Here is a 20,480-nt window from a genome sequence, read left to right as displayed (position 1 = left end):
GTCCAGTGTGTCCCACATAAGGAGTGGGGACCACACAAGTACCAAAGATGGGAGGTGGTGTTGAAGACTGAGGTCAAATCTCACTTCTATGCCCACACTGAAGTTTGGGAAAGTCACAACAGTGGCTCAGAACCTGGCCCCTGGGGGCTGGAGACAGATAATCCCTGAGCTCCAATACATATAGGATGGAAACCACCAGAAACAAATAGCATGACTGCACAAACACAGAGAAGGCCAAATAAGGGCCAGATCACAGTTCTTAAAACCTTAGAGCCTCTTCTGCATGCAGGAGTCACTTTCCTGAATTTCACTATTAAGAAGAAAATAGCTACTTTTACATTTGCAAAGAGAAATCAGAAATAAGGAACTCCTAACAGAACACAGAACGCTGACATGCCACGATTCATCTACCACACAGGCTGTACGTCCATAAGGCCCTCGCCTGACCCAAAAGAAATGTTCTGGGGGACAGCAGGACCTTTCCACAAGTTTGGTCTTTAGCAGAGCCATAGCACAAGGCCACAGTGCTTTACAGAAACAGCTTGGTGCTAAGGGGATGGGGTGCCACAGGGACTGGACAAAGCGGCAACACCACACATACACACACCACAACCCAGGGGTGTGAGCAGGATACTGGCAGCTGTTTGCTGTTACAGACACCAAGGCTAAAACACACTATGGGGTGTTGAGAAGGTAGGGTCAGCCTTCCATCTAGCACCCACAACTCCTACTGCACCAGGCACCCTGAAGGAATCACTAACACACAAGCACAAGCCTGAGAAGACACGCACTCGACATGGGAGCCCTGGGACTCATGGGGTGAGGCACCCATCTCTGGGCACAGAACACACACGCTGAGTCCCCTCTTCACACTTTCCTGCATTTCCTGACATCTCAAAGCGCTGCAGTGGGCCCTGCAGTCAGCAAGGCGTTGACATACCACATAATCATCAGCAGACTTACATTTCCAGAACAGGCTCCCTTACCTTTCCCAGGACTAAGATTCTGGTCTATAAAGACCTTTAGTTCTCCGTTGGCTTCAATTAGACTGGCCTGCAGAGAGTAACAACAACAACAGTAAATACAACATCTCAAGAGCCACACAGCCAAAGTCTTTAAACACACCAGACCTAAATTAAACATACAAGCAGAGCAGTTACTGCTGTGCAGAATGGCATGGTGGCAGTGGAGGGAGCCCCAGTGCTACAATGCTTCCAGTGGCCACCATAGTTGGAAGAGTATGACTTGCAAATCCAGTCATAAAAAGCCAGAACTCTGATGGCAGAGGGAAATGGTCACCAGGTGATACGTGAGAGACAACAGCATCTGATAGTCAGCTGGAACACCAGGAAGGAATCTTACCAGACTCATTCTCATCCTCCTCCAGGAAACTGGAAAACTTTATTCCCGCCTTCCAAACAAAAGGTCAAGCCTGGAAGGGACACCATGGCTAGGCCCCTCCCAGGGGTAAGCCTCATTTACAACAAAGTCAACTGTCCGTGGCCACTGGCCTGAGGCAGAGGACAGGAGGCAGCAATGGAGCCCACTGAATGTCCATCCAAACACTCTTCCACAGAAGAAAAAGTGGTAACAGAAGTGAGAGAGAGGACAGTGGCCAAGAGAAGCTCAGCAGGATCCCTGTCTCCTACGTAACAGAAGGGAGCTGCCATAAGCCCCTAGGGACAGTGACAGGGCCACACGCAGGCCAGGCCACAGAGCTACCCAACTAAGATGAAAAGAAAGCTGGCTGAATAAAATCACGTGGTAACACAGGAGCACAGACAGGTGCACCAGGATATTAAGAATGAATAAGGAGGGATTCAAATAAGGCCAGGTAGGTAAGAGCAACAGGCTTAAGCCAGGTTAGTGAAGTTAAAGGTCTAAAATCCAGGTATTTAAAGCCCAAGTTTAAAGCTAGGAATTAAGATAACACCAGGTAAATCTAAGGCACTGAGATCAGGTGACTAAAGCGGAGGTACAGTGAACGACTCAATGCAAGAATTTAACAGGAGTGCGAGTAGGTGCCTACATGAGCCCAGTGGGTATGCAGGCTGGGCGAAACAGCTAGCAATCTAAAGCTAATAGGCCTCGGCTGGAGTGTTAGGTTAAGAGTGGAGGAGCTGCTTCCAGGCTTGCTCAAGGTACAGGCTCTAAATCCAGCACCACCAAAATGAATAAGCAAACAGTTAAAAACTACTTTAGGGAGGAGGGCCAAATTGGGAGGACCAAGTTGGGAAGGCCAGTGGAAGGCCAAGAAATTAGAAACAGCAGGTAGCTAAGGTTTCCCTAAGCCAATAGGCAAAGGGAAGGCTAGTAGGTTAAAACTCACTGATGAGCCTGAAGAAGTTACAGCAGGATGGGTGAGACCCGAGGGCTATAATGACAGGAGAATGAAGCTTTTTCTATAAATCCACAAGAGCCAGGAAAGAAATACCCAGAGGACAGGCTAAGCTAATTAAAGTCAATGAATTAAACCAGAGAAAAGTCCAAGTGGCTGAGGCCACAGAGAGTCAAGTGGGGGAGGCCAGAAGTAAGGCAAGGTAGGTAAACCAAGACGTTAAGTCTGAGTGGGGAAGGTCAACTGTCAGCACAGCACAGCAGGAAACCCCAGGGAAATCGTGGGATAAGACACCGAACGCCAAAGCTGTATGCATTAGACAGGTTAAACAGAGTCATGCTAACAACACCAGGTGGGCCAGACCAGGAGGCCAATGAAGCAAAGGTCAAGCCCCAGGGCCAGTGAGTCTCAGGATACAGAATACCAGATCAGGCCAGGTAGGTACAGCCTGGAGATTTGGAACAGGTCTAGTGATCCCGAGTCCCAGTTTTAGCAATTATAGCTCAGAGCAATGTTCCTTTCCCAGACTCCCTCAGCTCCATGGGCTTAGGAGGGGGTAGGGTTCCTGGTAGAGCTACAACACACCACTGCTCCTGTCACCACCAGCTGGGTCTGATCAAGTAGGACAGACTCTTCCCCATGCTAGTCAAGCAGGCACACGGCATTATCTCCTTTTGCCATTCTCCGGCACCAAATGACTATATTGGCCAATTCCCCAGACAAGCCTTGTGGAATTCTACAGGAGAGGCGCTCTTCAAAGTCAGCATGCTACTTCTTGGCAAGTGTCCTCCCCAACTACCCACTGACCACCAAAGCAGTGTAAGGCAGAACACACTGGGATAGCAGCATTTGCTGTTTCTGGCAGAAAAGACTATGGATTACGGTGACACAGACAGAATCACCTCTTTCCTTGCCCTTTAAAGTGTCCACTTCAATGGAACTCAAGTCTACCACACGGGAACACAACTGTGCTATGCTTGTGTTTCTAAGTTCTGTTAGGCTACCACTCACAGAAACCAGTTTGATATCCACCACAGTAGAGATCACCTCCCTGAGGAAAACACAGTTGGCACGGGCAGGCTCTAGGAAGTTCCTCAGCCATGCTCCTCCTGCCTTGAGGGGAACCCACCATCCCAACTCCGGATGCTGCATCACTGCAGGCAGACACCCTAGAGACTTAGGTGGCCTGTTCAGCCTCCATCTGACCCCAACAGGATCCCTATCTTCAACTCAGCCCTTGCCTCCTGCAGCGGACTCCAGAGAGCTCACTGGCCAGGAATGTCCAGCAGAACCCTCGAGGGTCAGATATGTAGTCAACGGGCAGACTTTCTCCACAAGTCTCAGTTTGGGGTCATCAAGCTCAAAAGTAATCAGGAAGCAATGGACCAAGACATGGGAAAGAAAGAGACATGAAGTCACAGAGGACTGCCAAACTTAGTGTGCCACACACTACTCCAGCCATGCCCGCAAACCAGAGTGATTGTATTCCCCAAATCCTAAGTAAACCCCTTGCTGATGCCCTGGTGCTTTTGTCTCTTTGTCTGGAACCCTTCCATCACATCAAACCTGGATGGAAACCTAAGACTCAGCCTGCTGAGTCCCTCACCATCCACCCTGGTGTCTGGCTGGACTCTGGATGCACACCTGTGATCCACATGGTCCCTGGACAGCTCCCAGAAGGGGGTCATCCTTCATGACAATGTGTTCAGCAACATCCCCGATTAGTTCTCACTACATACCAGTCACACGTCCCAGTATGACAAACAAAATTATCTCTAGATTGCAAAATTGTCCTCAGCTGAGAACCACTGGTTTTTAGGAACAATTTCACGACAATGCTTCTGACAGATCTATCTTCCAGAGCCAGCAGTAAATACACAGCTTTCTCCTCAGCCCCTGTTCAGTGGGGTCTGAGATCAGCAGAAGTCTCCTGGGCCAGCTGAGGCCCACCACAACTTGCCCCAGTGCATTATGGACAGAGGCAACTCTTTCACAACATGTGGGTGTCAACATCACAAAGAGAACATAAGCTCCCCTTTCCATAGAGGACACGAGAAAACAAAACCACTAGGGGTTCTCCTCACAGAGCCCTGAAACCAGCAACACAGTCTCCATCTATATGACACTGGAGGTCAGCAGCCTTCTTACAGAGACCTGACCGTGCCAGAGAGCATGCTACCCTCCGTCAGTATCTCAGACCACAGTATGCGGGAAAAGACACCCCACACCCACCCAGCAGAAGGGTCTGCTACAATCTAATGTCTGTTGCCCACATTCACATGCTGAATGCAGCCTTCACATAGAGGTAGGACATTCAGGAAACCGTGAGGACAGGGGATAGAGCCCTTGTGAAGATCAGGGCACCCACAAGAGGAACCCACAGAGCTGCCTGCTCCTTCACCATGTAGGCACACAGCAAGAAGAAACCATAAGACTTTTACTCCCCTGGAGCCTCCTTTTCTTCACTGTCCTTAATAAATCTACCTTCAATCTACTTAAGAGGGAAATAAAGGTGGGGGGGGGGGGCATAAGCCACTGCTGAGCAAATCTGTCTTTGATCTTGGACTGCAGCCACCCAAACTGTAAGAAGTAGATTTCATTATATCTTCATTACAGCAGCTCGGAAGGAGACAGCCGCCTCCCATCCGCCCAGCCTGACTGAACTGCTCTGTCGCACAGGCAGCTGAAATGCTAGTACAGCCAGCATGCTCTCTGCCCTGGGAACTGAAAAGCTGGCGTCTGGTGGGCAGGGGAGATTCTGTCACAGAGGTAGGAGAGCCTCCAGACGGCTTCAGATCTGTACAGCGTTCAACCCAAGACAGAAGTTCCTAGTTATGCCACTCACTGCACAAGCCTGACCCACAGACGCAGGAGGACCACAAATGTATGGTCACTGTCACCTTAAGCCGCCCAGCTCTGAGGATGCTTATAGCACAGCACCAGGTGACTAACAGTAGCCAAGTGGCCACTGAGCATATTCTGAAAGGATCTGAGTAAGCCCAGCATTATAGAAGGAGAATGCCGTACTCTACAGCTCCAGTTCTCTATACCAGAAATGCACAGCTATGCTCATACGCACATCTACCCTGTCTGGAGGGGATTACAAAGGTGGGACCAGATGGGCTGACCAATGGTAAGGACAACAAGAACACACAGAAAGCACAAAACATCTTTCACCTTCCCTGGACTAGAGAAGGGCTGATGCAGATTCAACCCATCCTGTGGACTGACACTCTCCACACAGAGCCACCGACTGCAGCAGGAGGAGCCGCTCTGTGAGCCACACCCCTCTGTTTGTCCTTCCTGGCTCTGGGGAAGGGCAGCATAGAAAAGGCCTGCTGCAGCTCCCCTCCCTCCTCCCAAATTAGGACCACAGCAGAGCACTGAGTAGAGAGGCCAAAGGCTACTGGGGTTGAATGTGGCAAAGAAGAGCAATGTGCCCATGAGCACCAACCACCCTACTGATCTGATCACAGTATCTCCAGGGTCACATCAGGTACATCCAAGGCTATAAAGTCCCAGGTAGCCAGTGGCAATCATGACAGCAGCATATCTAAGGGTGGTAACTGACCTGAGTAGCCACATGACTCACAAGGTCCCCAGAAACACCCCCACCCCCTGCCCACTTTCCATTACATTAGACATAGAAGTAAGTGCACTGGACTTTGTACTCCTGCAACACCTTTATGCTGGAGAGCCCAGCCAACTCCCAGGAGACATTAACTATTCTCAAAAAAAAAAAAAAAGAAAAGAAAAGAAAAATATCTGCTGACTGCCCTAGGCAGGATTGTACTGTAAGAAACAGCAGCGGATGACAATGACCACAATGACCACAACAACGACCACCCCCATCCCCCATTCAGAGAACATGATGGATAGTCAACTCACCAACAGCAAACAGCAGAATCCTACAGGCTACTCTGTTCATTTAGCAACTGTTGTTGGTGCTTGCCAATGGCCAACTTTCACGAACATGACAGCACCAGTCTCAATGACAGTCCAGAGTGGTCACCACCACCATCCTTTTCTAAGAGCACCAGTGTCTGCAATCATAGCCCTGCAGTTATGCTAACAGATGCACCAAAAGCAGACTTTTAAGTAGGACAAATGAAGCTGGATGAGGTACAGAGGTGTTCCTGCTCCCTCCCAGCTGCACCCCAGAGCTCATTTGAGGTGGTTCTCTCCCCACACATAATCCAGGGCCTTCCCAGTTTACAGCTTATCTATTTTTCTATTGCCCATCTCTCTTCTCTGCAAGACACCTGTCTGATGGGTGTGAGCACTGCCTGGCAGCCTGAGCACTGACCTCTGGCCAGAAACACTGTTGGCTATGCGGCTGGGATGCACAAGACAAGTATCCTACCATGAAGGCCAGGCAGGGAGGACCCGCAGGAACCCTTTGCTGAGGCTCTCCTGTTCAAGCCCCCCACTTCTCCTGTGTTCTATTTTCATCCTAAGTACATAGAGACATGAAGTCATGAATACATGCCCTCATCAAAACCACTAGGAAAAGTATTATCTCAGCAGTTTCCTGTTTCACCAGCCCGTCTAAGAAAACCATGAAAACATAACAATCTCCTTAGGAAACACATGAAGGCAGGCAGAGACCTCTGCCATCTTTGAGGATACAGATGATAAATGAATAAAGTAACATGCAGATGTTAAAAACCACATCGTGTCAGAAATACATTCTCCTCAGCAGCTCAAAGTGTGTGGGTAGCCTAAGGGGTCAAGAAGTCAGCTCTGAGGACACCTGGGAAGGAGGCCCCTAGGCAGCCTGTCAGGGAACCTGCAGCAGCAAACTGGATTCTCCTGGGAAATCTAGTCATTTGTCTGGCAGCTGCGGTTACTTTCCTTCACATGTCAGGACAGACAGACACTAGTCCCTTCCACACAGGCACCAGGCTGGGTACCCCACAGCTCTGAGAGGCCTGTACGTGTGCATAACCTGATCTGTGGGCACACCTCTCGAGTGATGCCTCTGTAGACCCCCACAGGTGAGGAAGGGCTGAAGTCATTACACACCCTGCGGAAGGTGGGCCACTGACCTCACCAGACACAAAATACATGTAAACTTCAGAGCTTGCTGGAGAGCTGAGCCCTAGCAAAGTTGGGCCTGCTGGCTACATGTTAATCTCCACTCACGGTGTCAAAACAGCCACCACCTCTCAGCATTCTCCTGAGAGCCAACATGCCTATTGTGGTAAGTCAGCTTCTCCAAATGTATATAAAGCTGCACCTAGACTCCAGCAACTGGGAACACGACACTGTTGGTCATCATTCCTCTCGGGTAATGTCCCATAATCCCGTCTATGCACTACTAACCTGGAGAATGTTCCCTCCAACAGTACTGAACAGTTTAATTCCTGAAACCATACTCCAGTATTCTCCTGACTCCCGCGTGCTGCACAATAGGCCAAGCTGGCTGGAACTATGCAGCCCCGAGGCACCTAAGAGCCTGGCACAGCCCCTACCTGGGAAATCAACCTCCTGGGGAGCCACTGTCACTTCTGGAAGCCATCTGTGCCTGCAGCATGGGCTATCCTGGCCTAGGGGAGCCCTGAGCTCTGTCTGTGCTGTTCTTTACTCTGAGAAGTTGCCTGATTCAATGTCTTAGAAGAAACTAAGGATGCCCTCCCTCCAGTCTGAGGGACAGAACCCCTGCAAGAAAGGTAGTGGGCAGCCGACAGTTGGTGAAGACCAAACCCTGCACAGGCTCACCCAGGTGGAACGAGGCCACCCCACACCAGCCACACTCCCTCTTCAGCACAAACCAACTGAGCTAAGAGGTGCTGTGTGATGCAGACTCTTGGTTACCACAGGGACAGTCTTATAAGCCACCTAGGTCTTCATTACGGTGTGCCAGAGCGGCAACCACAGCCAGTATGAAACCAAAGGCTACCATATCTGGAGCAGATTCCACGTTCATCTAACAAAACATCACAAACATACCCCAAGTGGAGAATACCAAGTGGATACAGGGCCGAGCAGGGCCAATCTGTAATAGCAGAATGGGGACAATGCAGCTGTAAAAGATCATCGAATCCGCAAGCTGGGATCAACAGGGAGGAAGCCAACCTGGAAGACTCAAGGCCTCCAAGCCACTGTCCTGAGTGAGGACTCCCCGGACTACACCTGAAAGCTACATGAAAAAGCCAAGACTCAAGGCTTTGTTACCAGGCCTGTGAACACCTGCTGGGAAAACACTGCCCCTACAAAACTGCCTAACAAAATGGGGGGGGGGGCAATATTTGAAAATGTTAGAAAACTGATGAAATAAAAATTTCTCATGAAAAGAGGCATGTATAAAAGAGCACACCTTTAATACCGGCACTCAGGAGGCAGAGGCAGGCTGATGTCTATGAGTTTGAGGACAGTCTGGTCTACAGAGTGAGTTCCAGGACATTCAGGCTACAAAGAGGCATGCTAATGCTTGCCCAACTCATGCAAAAGCCCCAAGTTCAATCCCCAGCACCACAAAAAGAACCATTAAAAAATATAGAAGCCAGGCACAGTGGAATACACCTAAAATCCTCACTATTCCACAAGTGGAAGGATGACCTGAGGCCAGGAGTTCAAGGCTGGCCTTGGCAACATGGAAGAGATGATCTCAAAAGAGAAATGGAGAAAAAGAGCTCTGATCCAGGACCATGCCAGACAATAACCACTTCGACTCCCTCATCTGAAAAGACATGTTAAGCAGGCATATTAGAGGCCAACCTGAAGGGCTCCAGCAAAAGATGCGTGCGGTCACATCTCAGACACCAGGAAACATAAACTGAAACCAGTGTTATCAGCACACACCCAACAATGTGGTGATGCCTGCCAAGAAGCTAGACAACATGCATTATCCTTACAAATACGGCAGGAGGGGCAGGTGCAAGGGCTCATGAGTGGTCAGCTTGTCATGGCCCACACAATACCAATCAATATACAGCAGCCTGTGTGTGACGCTGAAGGCTGTACACAGGACTATGGGATAGCTCATCAGCAGAGTGTTTATCTACTGTGTATAGGGGGTCATTTATATTATAGCCACAGGACACAAAAAGAAACAACTAAATAATGACATGAGCAGGTGGTCAAACAGCTTTAACAAGTCTGGGAGATGGTTCAGGGGGTAAAACTTTGCTATGCAAGCCTGATGACTTGAGTCTTAATTCCCAGAACCCACCTAAAAAGCCAGGAATGGGAGTAAATACACACATAAAATCCTAGCCGTGAGAGACAGAGACAGGGACCCTACGAGCTTGATGGCCAGCCAAGTCTATAGCCAGGCATGGGAACACATGGCTTTAACCACAGAGTTCATGAGGCAGATAGGTGCTCTCCCTGAGTTCAGGGTTAGCCTAGACTACATAGTAAATTCCAAGGTTAGATAGTGAGCTACTGTCCCAAAAAATAAATAAAAATAAGGTACAGAGTGATTGAAGAGGCTATCCAATGCCAACCACTGGCCTCTACACGGGTGTGGCACAGATACATACACATGCACGCACATGTTCAGACTGTAGGAAAGCCTTTTAAGATTCAGAGCTGCTGCCAGGTGGCCACAGCGGCGCACACCTTTAATTCTGGCACTTGGGAGGCAGAGGAAAGTGGATCTGAGTTCGAGGCCAGTCTGATCTACAAAACGAGTTCCAGGACAGCCAGGTTTCACAGAGAAAACCTGTCTCAAAAAAAAAAAAAAAGATTCATAGCTGCCTTTTACAGTACATTTTACTCACTTAAGGTATTTTTAAGTTACAGAATACTAGAAAAAAAAGACAAAATACCTTTACAAACAACATAATCAGAAAGAACAAAAGGGAAAAGCCACTACTAGCGCAATTTCTAAAGAGCAATCAGCCTGCACGCAAGGACTAAACAGCAAACCAAAGCAGCCCTGAAGGTCAGAAGCTCGACTCAGAGAGAGCCAGCATTGAAAAAAAGGCAGATAGATGGCTGGCAGGAAAATGCAAACAAGCTGTCCTCCTCACCATCACTGAAGAAACTCTGCAGACCCCTCAATAATGAAATGACGGTGCTGCCTCTGGCCGTCCCCCGTCCCCACCTTTGATCCTTAACCTGGAAATAATTCCAAGAATCCACAGGAAGCCAAGCCCCTTTCTACAAGAACATCCATCAAAGACTTGCTTAAATCAAGGCACCCTACAGCAGACAAATGTTCATGTCACGTCCTTGGCAGATGACCATGGCCATTTTATAGCAAGCACTTATTCACATTCTGGGATCAGGAGCTGGGTCAGGTGTGCAGATGCTGCCTTGTGGTCGGGCCTCACCAGGAGACCTATTCAGAAAGACGTGCCCATGCCTCATTGCCTCATTCAATACCTTCCTGACTCTGCCGCCTTTGGGAAAAGGTTGTACAGGAGTAGACCAGTGACGGTGGAGTAACAAGAATGTCTCCAACAAGCCCATTAAAATATCAAATTCCAGAAACCACGGGGAGTCCTGACACGCAATAATAATGAATGGCTGCTAACTGCCTTGGCTTATATTAGCCAGGTTCTGTTTGGGGCTTTGTAGGGGAAGGGGTGGGAAAATGGAACCCAGGTAGTCTCCACCAAGTCATGCCTGGCCATACCTGAACCATGCGTGCCTTGGGTGTTTTAAAGAGTTATCCCAAAACATATAACTTACTTGATGGCTATTCTAAGACAGGACAACAGAGATATCGGCCACCAGCACAATCTCTCAACTTCTGTGTGTCTATAAGCATTTTTAAAACGCTTAGAAAAGGCTATAAAGATAGCTCATTCAGTAGTGCTTGCACACAAGTATGAGGAACTGAGTTCAAGCCCCAGAAACCACAAAAAAGACAGGTACAAAATCTCAGCACTGAGTTTACGTAACCCATAAACTCAAGGCCAGTGAGTCCCCACCTCAGAAGACAAGGTGGACGCCATCTGACAAACACCCACGGCTGACCTCACAAATGCTCATAAGGACACAAACACACATAGGTACACGCACTCACACATGTACTCAGGCACAAGCATGTGCGCATATTATTAGGGCCAGTAGTGATAGTACACACTGGTAACCTCAAAATCAGGGAATGAGGGAGGCTGAGACATGTGAATCCTGAGCTCAAGACCTACATAACAAGAACCTATCTCAAAAAAAAAAAAAATCCATAGAAGAGTATCAACCACATGCTTATATGTGCTGTTATGAAAAAGCCTAGGGCAAAATGCTGAATAAACAGTTAGGGGGTTGCCACATACATGCCTGTGGAAGGGCTGGAGAGCACTTGCTGTTCTTGCAGGGGACCTATATTTGGTTCCTAGCACCCACAAGGTGAATCACAACTATCTGTAACTAGTTACAATGCAACCAATGACCTCTTCTGGTCTCACAGGAACTAGGCATGCACATGGTGCACATACATATATGCAAGCAAAACACTCATACAAATAGCATTTTAAAATCTTTGTAAAAAGCATTAAAAGAAAACCACAGATGGCTGGGAGATAAACTCAAAAAGTATTTATGAAGATTCAAACTTTCCAGAGTCTGGAGAAGGGAGAGAATGGCTGGCATATCAAGAGTTGCCAGAGCAGGAGACCTACATGCATTCTGAAGGTTAAGATGCAGAGGATGGCAGGATCAGAGACAGGAGTTATGGAGGAGAGCCCTTGAACACAGCAGAGGGTTTGAGCTAAATTCACTCTTGACTAGCACAGGTGAGGCCCTAGATTCCTCTAGTTCTACCTAAAGAAAAAGAGAGTAGGGGGTGGTGGAATCAGCCATGCACCATCCCTCACAAGCATGCCTCTGCCAAGTTCTCCTCCCATGCTCAGACCCGAGGCCAGACCAGCAGACCATGGTTGCCTTGCCTGACAGGACATGGCCCCTCTAGCACTGTGTGTGCTTACCTCCAGAACAGCAGAGTTCACATCTTCCTACCACAGGCCACCAAGCCCAATAAGCCCAATGTCCAGAATCACCTTCAGTTCTGCTGCCCGTGTATAGCTGGGTTCAGGGCTCCCTCCCAGCCTCAGCCCTTCCTAACAAGATTACGTACATTATGGGTGCTGTTACTATAGATTTGGTCTTCCTAGAGGCAGGCAGGCCACAGAATCTACTGCAGCCTCAAATCCTAATTCTTCCAGAAGATACCAAATGATTCTTCATTACACAACAGACCCAAATACACAACTACCTGGGAGAGCTGCCAGGTAGCTAACTGTCCAGGTTTGTTATGTCCCACTTCCTGGTGTCACAGGGCAGCTTTGGAAAGGGAGAATGAAGTACTACCAACAGTGGATGGCTGGGACACACAAAGTAATTACCGCAGGAACAGTTAGGGCAGGTGGGGTTCCACTGAGCAGGAAGTGGCTGCCCCACAGCACAGAACTTCATTTTCTTGCTCAACTACAACAGCTGCCTTGCTCCCTGCCACTTTTCTAAACTAGGCATGCACTGCATTCTAAAGGTAACAACCTAGAAACGCAGCACTCAAGAGTTTAGTCCTCCACCTGCAGGCTCTGTGCATGGAGGAATACACCGATAGCACAAATGGAGGGTCAGCCAACCTATAAGCACAGCACTCAGGCCATCTCTGTCATGTTGAGACAAATGCCTGTCTTCTAGGTCACGCTATTTCAAACAAGTGACCGAAGAAAGAATAGAGGGATTGCTGAGAGAGCTTCTAAACCAATACTCCTTGTCAATAACTGACTGGCCCAAAAGCATACCAGACCAGAGATAGGTGTGACTTAGAAGAAGACATACGTGAGGACCTGACTTAAGCACCTACATAAAAGTTGAGGCTGAGGCTGGACTTACACTTGTCACTCTTGCAGAGGACCCAGGTTCATTTCCCAGTATCCATGAGGCAACTCAAAACTGGTTGTGACTCCTATTCTATGCACAGTAAAATATCTTAATCCAAATCCCAGGGCCTGAGAGCTTCCCAGAGTTACAGCATATTCCCAGCATGGTTTCAACACCCAACACCTTAAAAGGCAAAGCAGTCTACAAATAAGACCTCCAAGGACGCAGGAGTGATGCAGCAGCTAAAATGGTTTGATAGGTCACTACCCTACATCATATGCAACCACTAGCATGAAGCTAGGCCTCAGAGAACCATTTTGGTTTTACTTAAGATTTATTTTTCTGCTGGGTATTGTGTCCCACACCTTTAAACCTAGCACCTGTGAGGCAAAGGCAGGAGGATCTGAGTTCAAGGCCAGCCTGGTCTACAGAGCAAGTTCCAGGACAGCCAGAGCTACACAGACAGACCCTGTCTCAAAAAAGAAAAAGAATGATTTATTTATTTGTATGAGTTTTTTTGCCTGCCTGTGTATGTGTACCACAGGCAGGCCTGGTGCCCTTGGAGGTCAGAAGATGGGGTCAGATCCCTGGAACTGGAGTTGCAGATGGAGTTACGATGGAGATACCATATGTGTACTAAGAATCAAACCCAGGTCCTCTGCAAGAGCAAGCAGCAAGTAGCCTTAAGCATAAAGTTCCAGGCTCCAGCCTCAGAAAATCTTGATGGTCACGCCAAAGAACTATAGCCAGCACCATGAGAAATACCTATAATTCCAGTACTCAGAAGGCTAAAACAGAAGGGTTGTGAGTTCAAAGCCAGGTAGACTACAGAATGAATTCAAGGGCAGAAGGACAACTTACTTAGACTATGCCTCAAATAAAATGAAAAAGCAGGCAGGCAATGTAGCTTAGCGACAGAATCCAACATAAGCAAATCACTAGAATTAACCTCCAGTACTATTAAAAAAAAAGGAAACAAAACAAAACAAAAACCCAACTCCCTACAAATCATCGACATTTGTATTAAAATTCAAAGTATGGGGACAGTGAGATGGCTCAGAGGGTAAATATACCTGTCACCAAGCTGGTGGCCTGAGTTCAATACCCAGGACCCAAACAGTTGGACAAATAACTACTTCCTGGAAGCTGCCCTCTCATCTGACATGGTGTATGCATTTGCACATACACACATGCGTGAATGCACAAGTACACACATACCGACATGTACACGTCATTTTTTAAAATGTTTTAAATCCAAAGTATGTTCTTCTTAAGTTTATAAACAGATTTAAAAAATGGGAGATCAAGAAAAAGAATGAGGAAAATATTAATTTCTATATCTTTTTTATATTTTAGTCAAGAGTCCCTCTATATACCCCTAGTTGACATAGAACTCGATATGGAGAATAGGCTGGCCTTGAACTCACAGAGATCTGCCTGGCTAGAATTAAAGATACATGCCATCATGCCTGGCTCATTCCTAAAAATTTTTTGACAAGATATAATTCATTATATTCTATCAGGCTGAGCAAGTTTTACAGCTTGTGGCTGTTGCTGAAGTCTATGCTGGAGAGGCAAAGTTAAAATGAGTGCTTTCCAACAGCCTGGTACCACCACAGTGGTCACCTGGAATGGTCTTTCTAGAACTTGACAACTCAGAGACACTACACGTGTACAGTGGTGCACACACATCACAATCACCCTTCAATGATTTATCCTCAGGGTCATAATGGATTTGTAACCATTTAAAACTGATCCTGGAAGCCACAGAAGCCCCAGGAATGTACATGTTCAAGGCAAGAGGGCCAGGTGCCTTTCCGCCTCCAGATTCCAGCCTCCCCCTTCCCAGAATGCTAATGTCAATAGGCCCTCCTGAATGACCTCTGTACTCTGGGCTTGAGCAGCTAAAACCTGGCTCTATCCATCCCAACACACCAGCTCTCTTTGCTATGAAGAGCCTGGAACACTTGAAATCTAGGAGAGTGCCATGTCCAAGTGTCTTTGTTCTCTATCCACAAAATCAGAACTGGATATTCTAGGGACAGTACATGCAGGAAACGGAAGCAAGTAGACTTGCTCTCCAAACAGCAGTTTCGGTCCGTGGATAAAGGCTGTAACAGCGACCACTGGACTGAACTACACTGTGGTTCATTTCCCATATTAACTCGCTTCTTCAGTAGCAACTGTCTCCAATTCTACAACATGTCAAACAACCACTAAAAAGACAGCAACGGTAGATATGACAATCGTATGAAAGCAAGGCTAGAACGGTGAGATGTCCTGCAGGTGACTGCATGTGGGATGCTGTAGAATGCTGTACGAGTGCTCCTGCAGGCATGTTTTCAGGGAGGTCTCACTTGAGGACCCAGCCTGAATGTGAGTGGCACCATTCTATGGACTGGGGCCTCATACTAAATAAAAGGGATAGAAGGCAGCAGCCGGCACCTGCATCATCTTTCTGCTTTCTGACCACAGACTTAGCACCCTCCAACACACCTTCACTACCACAATGGTCTCTTCAGACTGGAGGCCAAAGAAACCTTTGCTTAGGTTGTTTTTGTCACAATAATGAGAAAAGAAACTAACACGGAAAACTGGTATTGAGGAATGGACTACGGTAGGATAAGCCTTATCCATGACTTGCAGCTCATGGTGTAAAGAACACCTGGAATGTTATAAGCAAACTTACCATGCCATTCTGGTGGGCATTCAAAATGGAAATGTGGACACTGAAGGCCAGGCTCACAAAGTGTCACAGGGGAACAAGGATTCTATTGGGAACTGGGGTAGAGGCCACTTGTGTTACATTCTGGCAAACAATCTGGCCATGCCCTTAAAACTGGAATGAGGGCAAATTTAAAAGTAATAGGCTAAGAAGCAGTCTGGTGAAAGAGATTTCAAGAAGGCATGGCATCCAGGCTGCGGCACGGTTGCTGCTACCTGCTCAGTCAGATGGTGAAAGGGAACACGAACGAGTTTAAAGCTGCAGGTCAGAAAGATGCAAACGAAACATCTATAATCAAGGGGACAGCTCACACTTTGCATTAAGACAATAAAGATCCAATTGGTAAAAATGCCAACTACAGATGGCAAGATGGCTCAGCAAGTAAAAGCAAATCTGGCAACCTGAGTTCAATCCCCAGAGCCCACATAAAGAGGCAAGGAGAGAATAATTCCATAAAGTTATCTATATCCTGGTATCTATATACAACATGGCATTTGCGCATACATGCAGAAACACATACATACTTGTCCACATAATAGTGTTTTTTTTTCTTTAAGAAAATGAATTTATTTCAAAGAAAGAGCTTGAACTGAGAATGACATCAAATGAAAACAACCACTTAGGGAAGCATTTCCCCAAATTTAGCTGACAAGACACAGAAGGTCACTACAGCCATAGTGGAAGGGCCATCTATCTCAAACTGGCAGCAGAACCTGACACTGTCCTCAGGTTGATTTTTGCAGGCATGCAAAATATAAGAAGGGGCAGGGTTGAAGCCCTTGCAAAGGGGCTGAGAGGCCACTAAGTGAAGCTGGAAAGGTAAACCCTGAGCTGCAATAGAGACCTCTAGATACAGGGTCTATCAGGGCAAGATCAACGAACATCTGCCAAGGAAAGCGGCAAGCACAAAATAGAGCAAGCCCAAGAAAGAGGCCTCAAGTGCTACCGGCAGTGTTACTAAAGGGGCAAGGCTACCCGAGTCTGCCAAAGCCGAGGATTCCATCCCAGGTCCAAGACAGCAGACATGGAGCTGCACGGTCTGGCGTCTGACCTACTGAATTCTGGTCCTGCACTGGTCTGGTCTCTGTTATAGGAATAGGCAGAGGACACGTGGAGAGTGGAGGACAACTTACGGGGAGTCAGTTCTCTCCTCCACCACATAGGTCCCAGGGATCAAACTCAAGTAGTCAGGTCTGGCAAGCAAGCCATCTCAACAGCTGGGATTTAGGGTTTTGAACAGTATTCGAAATGTTAAGATTTTAAAGGCTAGTGCCCAATGGACTACAAAAGCATCTTGCCTTAGGAGATGAGCCTCTAAGGTACAGGGATGGAACGTTAAGATTTAAAATGATGTGTCTGGTGTCAGGCTAACAAGGGATGTACTTGCGATAGTTAATCCTCATTGTCAAATTTATAATCAGCTAGGAAACCTCCTCTGGGCATGTCAATAAGGGTGAAATTTCCTGATGTCTGGCAAGTCAAAGAATGCAGTCTTCCCTGTAAGACTGCACAACTTCCTAGGCAGCAAGCATTAGGCTGACCTTGGGAGAAGACATTCACAGTCTAAGACACACCCCCTCATACCAGGCCTCTCCAGCCCCAACAGCAGGGTCATCACAGCTCGTCCTATACATGTTCCACAGGGACATTCTGCAGCATCTCAGGACAGCAATGCAGGCAGGCATCCCAGAGCACCTGCAGGCACTCACCACCCCTCCCGCAACCGCTCCTTATTTTCCTGCACACTCCCACATCTTCCTAGATCAGCTTTCTTGTCCTTCATGGAAGAAATCCTTTGCCAGATCAACATAATCTTCTGCCATCCCACCCTGCTCCCTCGTAACTGCCAGCCCTGCCACATACCTTGCTGTTCCCAGGGAACCCAACTCACCTGCTCATCTGACTGGGCATCTGCTGAAGCAGAAAACCCCTAAGCTATTTCTCATCTTTACTCTATCCTTTCCGAGTCTTTTCCATAATGACCCAGAGCTTGACTTCTGCTCCATGCCGGGTCTTACAAGCTGTACTTTATAGCTAGATTTCCTGAGCATCAAAGTGCTTAGAAAACTTTAGTGTGTCTCTTTTTTTCCTTTGGCACAGGCTACAAAAAGACCCTTTCTGAAATGCAAACATCACATTCTACGTAAAAACATGGTTGGCTACATAAAAGGCCCAACCTTTGACTGTCCACAGTCTCTGCTTCTAGCCTGAAAACAGGGAGGGCCACTTCCCCTCTGCCCGGGTACTGGTGGTCTGTGAGCATGTGGGCAGGACTCAGCTTCAGCACCAGCCCAGCCACGCCACAGTGGATAACCCCAAACCAGCTGGCCCATACTCTCAGTGTGATGGGAGATCCTGACCACCTGTCACCACCCTGTCCCCAGGGACACAGCACATGGAAAGGGGAGTGAATAACGCCAAACTAAAACGACAAGCCCCTGAGCATGCAGACTCACTGAAGTGAAAATAGTCCCCCAAATGAGACCATGCCAGTAGGCTGGCCTCATAAAGGCACGGGGGCCAGTACCCCACTTACAAACCATTTACCACATCCAGTGACTTTGTGGGCATGTGCTCAGCAGCATGTCTCGTGTTAGGTAGGGCACACATATGGAGGGGAGTCGGGGCATGGGTGTAGGTAAACAACCGGACATGACAAGATCAAGCTAAAACCACACATGGTGGTGATTTCAGGTGACCTATACGTGGTCTCCCAGGGTGTGACATAACTCCCAAAAGAAGGCCCAGTGCTTGATGACATGGAGAGAGGTTCTGTGGACCCGTGTGGAGCATTCTTTAAGCATAGCTGAGTCCTTAGGGCCTCCAGTCAGTGGCCAGGACTCAGGACCTGTACCTGGTCCCACACCAGACACAGGGTCTCTACACCCAGGCACAACTCTAGCTGCGTCTCTGCCCGTGTTTCTGAGGCTACACAGCAAATGCACGGATATAATATTCACAGAGCGGTGACTGCTGAGGAACACTGGAAAGGAGACCAACTGTGCTGGAAGACGCCAAAATGGTGTTGCAGAAATGTATGTGATCAACCACACGGACTATAGCTTGCAGCCTAAAAGCCTACGTCTCCATACCTGCTCCAAAAAAAAATTACTCAAAATATCTAGTAGTTTCAAGGTAAATATAAAAGCTAAACCAACCAGCATTTCTGCCGTGTTTCATTAATCGTCAAATGTCATCTTTCTGACAAAAATGTGCCCAAACAAGTTGATATTCAATCCATCAAAGCTCAGTTATTGTCCTACATACTACATAGAACAAGCACAGCCTAAGTTCCATGTTGACAGCTCTCCTGTGTGGAAACCCACTAACACACAACACCCCCCCGACACACATTCATTTGACCTCAGAGGTGTATTCGATTTTTTTATTATTATTATTTAAACAGTCTGGATAGATTAGGGAAAAATCAAGACTACATCATCCAACCACAAGTAATGTGTCAGGCTTCAGATGACAAAGAACCCGTGTGCAAAGAGGGAGGCACCCACCTACTGTTCCTCCATCCCTCACCTCCATCCCAGTTCCTGCGTGTAAAAATGTAAAATGTCTGAGGATAAACCACTGCCATGCAAGTATGGCCACTCTGAAATAAAAAGAGAACACTGCAACGAGCCGTCGGCTAACATGTCTGCGGCACGAAGCGATCATACTTACATCTTTTGCCATGTTACCAGATCCAGGAAATCAAGGCTGTAACTGCGTACCCTCCACAGAAGAAACCGGACAGATCTGGTAAAAAGGAAGGAGACGAACAGTGAGTGAGAATGAAAAACGAAGTTTAACAGACCTCGCATTTCAAAGGAAACATCTCCCCACCAGCACGAGGCAGGCCTCCAGGCAGCAGGGGCCTTTCTTGCACAATCCCGACAGGAGAGCTAGCCAAGCAGGTCCCACACGGGGACTTTAAGTCACCTCTCCAAATGGAAATGCTCCCTGCGGCCACCAGCAGCTCCCACTCGCAGCGGGGGGCCAGAGCCCGACCCCTCGGCGGCAGAGCGGGCAGAGCGGGTCGCAGCCGTCAGGCTCACCCCACCTGGGCGCGCGGGCCCCGTCTGACCTCAGGCCCCACCGAGGCACAAGGCCCCCCACTCGGGCACACGACACCGTGCGGCTCCGCCCGGCCGGGCCGGAGCAGGCCCTCGGACTGCCAAGACCCCAAGATGCCGCCGACCACTCTGACAGGTGGGCTCCCCCCGCCCGCCCGCCCCACCTGTCACTAGGCCCGGCCACCAGCCCCGCGCGCCGGCGCGGAGAAAGCCGGAGGGTGGCCGGGACCCCTGCCCGCCGCCCACGCCACGCCGCGTCGAGGCCGACTCTGCGCTGAGGCTGGGCGGCGGGCGGGATGCAGCCGGACGCGGGAACCGGGCTGGGGCGGGAACGGGGCCGCGCGCCCAGCCCGCGCCCTCCCGTTCGGCCGGCCGGCGCCCCCGCCACACCTGGCTGGCCGGCGGGGCGCGCGGGGCGGACGACGGGGGCGCGGGGGCGCCGGCCCGGAGGTCCGGCCCTGGCGGTCCCTGCCCTGAGCCAGCGGCGCCGGGACGCGGGCTCACCCTGGGCCGAGCGTCGGGCCGGCGTGACGTGCGCGCGGCGCGGTGACGTGGGCGGCGGCGGGCC

At 48.8% G+C, this 20,480-nt stretch overlaps 1 protein-coding gene across 7 annotated transcripts in view; it reads right to left on the bottom strand.

Moving 5' to 3' along the window:
* Tfdp1 (transcription factor Dp-1) overlaps positions 1–20,480 on the bottom strand; it is a 42,542-nt gene extending 22,062 nt beyond the window's left edge. The window contains exons 1-3 of one of the 7 annotated variants that reach the window (XM_075986225.1): positions 20,417–20,480; positions 19,521–19,595; positions 987–1,053 (exon numbers count right to left, since the gene is read on the bottom strand). In XM_075986225.1, coding sequence (XP_075842340.1) covers positions 987–1,053; positions 19,521–19,532 — 79 coding nt within the window. In that variant the 5' untranslated portion in view covers positions 19,533–19,595; positions 20,417–20,480. The other 6 variants (XM_075986227.1, XM_075986228.1, XM_075986231.1 and 3 more) reach the window with 6 other exon arrangements.

Source organism: Microtus pennsylvanicus, chromosome 9, assembly GCF_037038515.1.
Source record: "Microtus pennsylvanicus isolate mMicPen1 chromosome 9, mMicPen1.hap1, whole genome shotgun sequence".
NCBI classification, from domain to species: domain Eukaryota; kingdom Metazoa; phylum Chordata; class Mammalia; order Rodentia; family Cricetidae; genus Microtus; species Microtus pennsylvanicus.
This window is presented reverse-complemented; position numbering and strand designations above follow the sequence as displayed.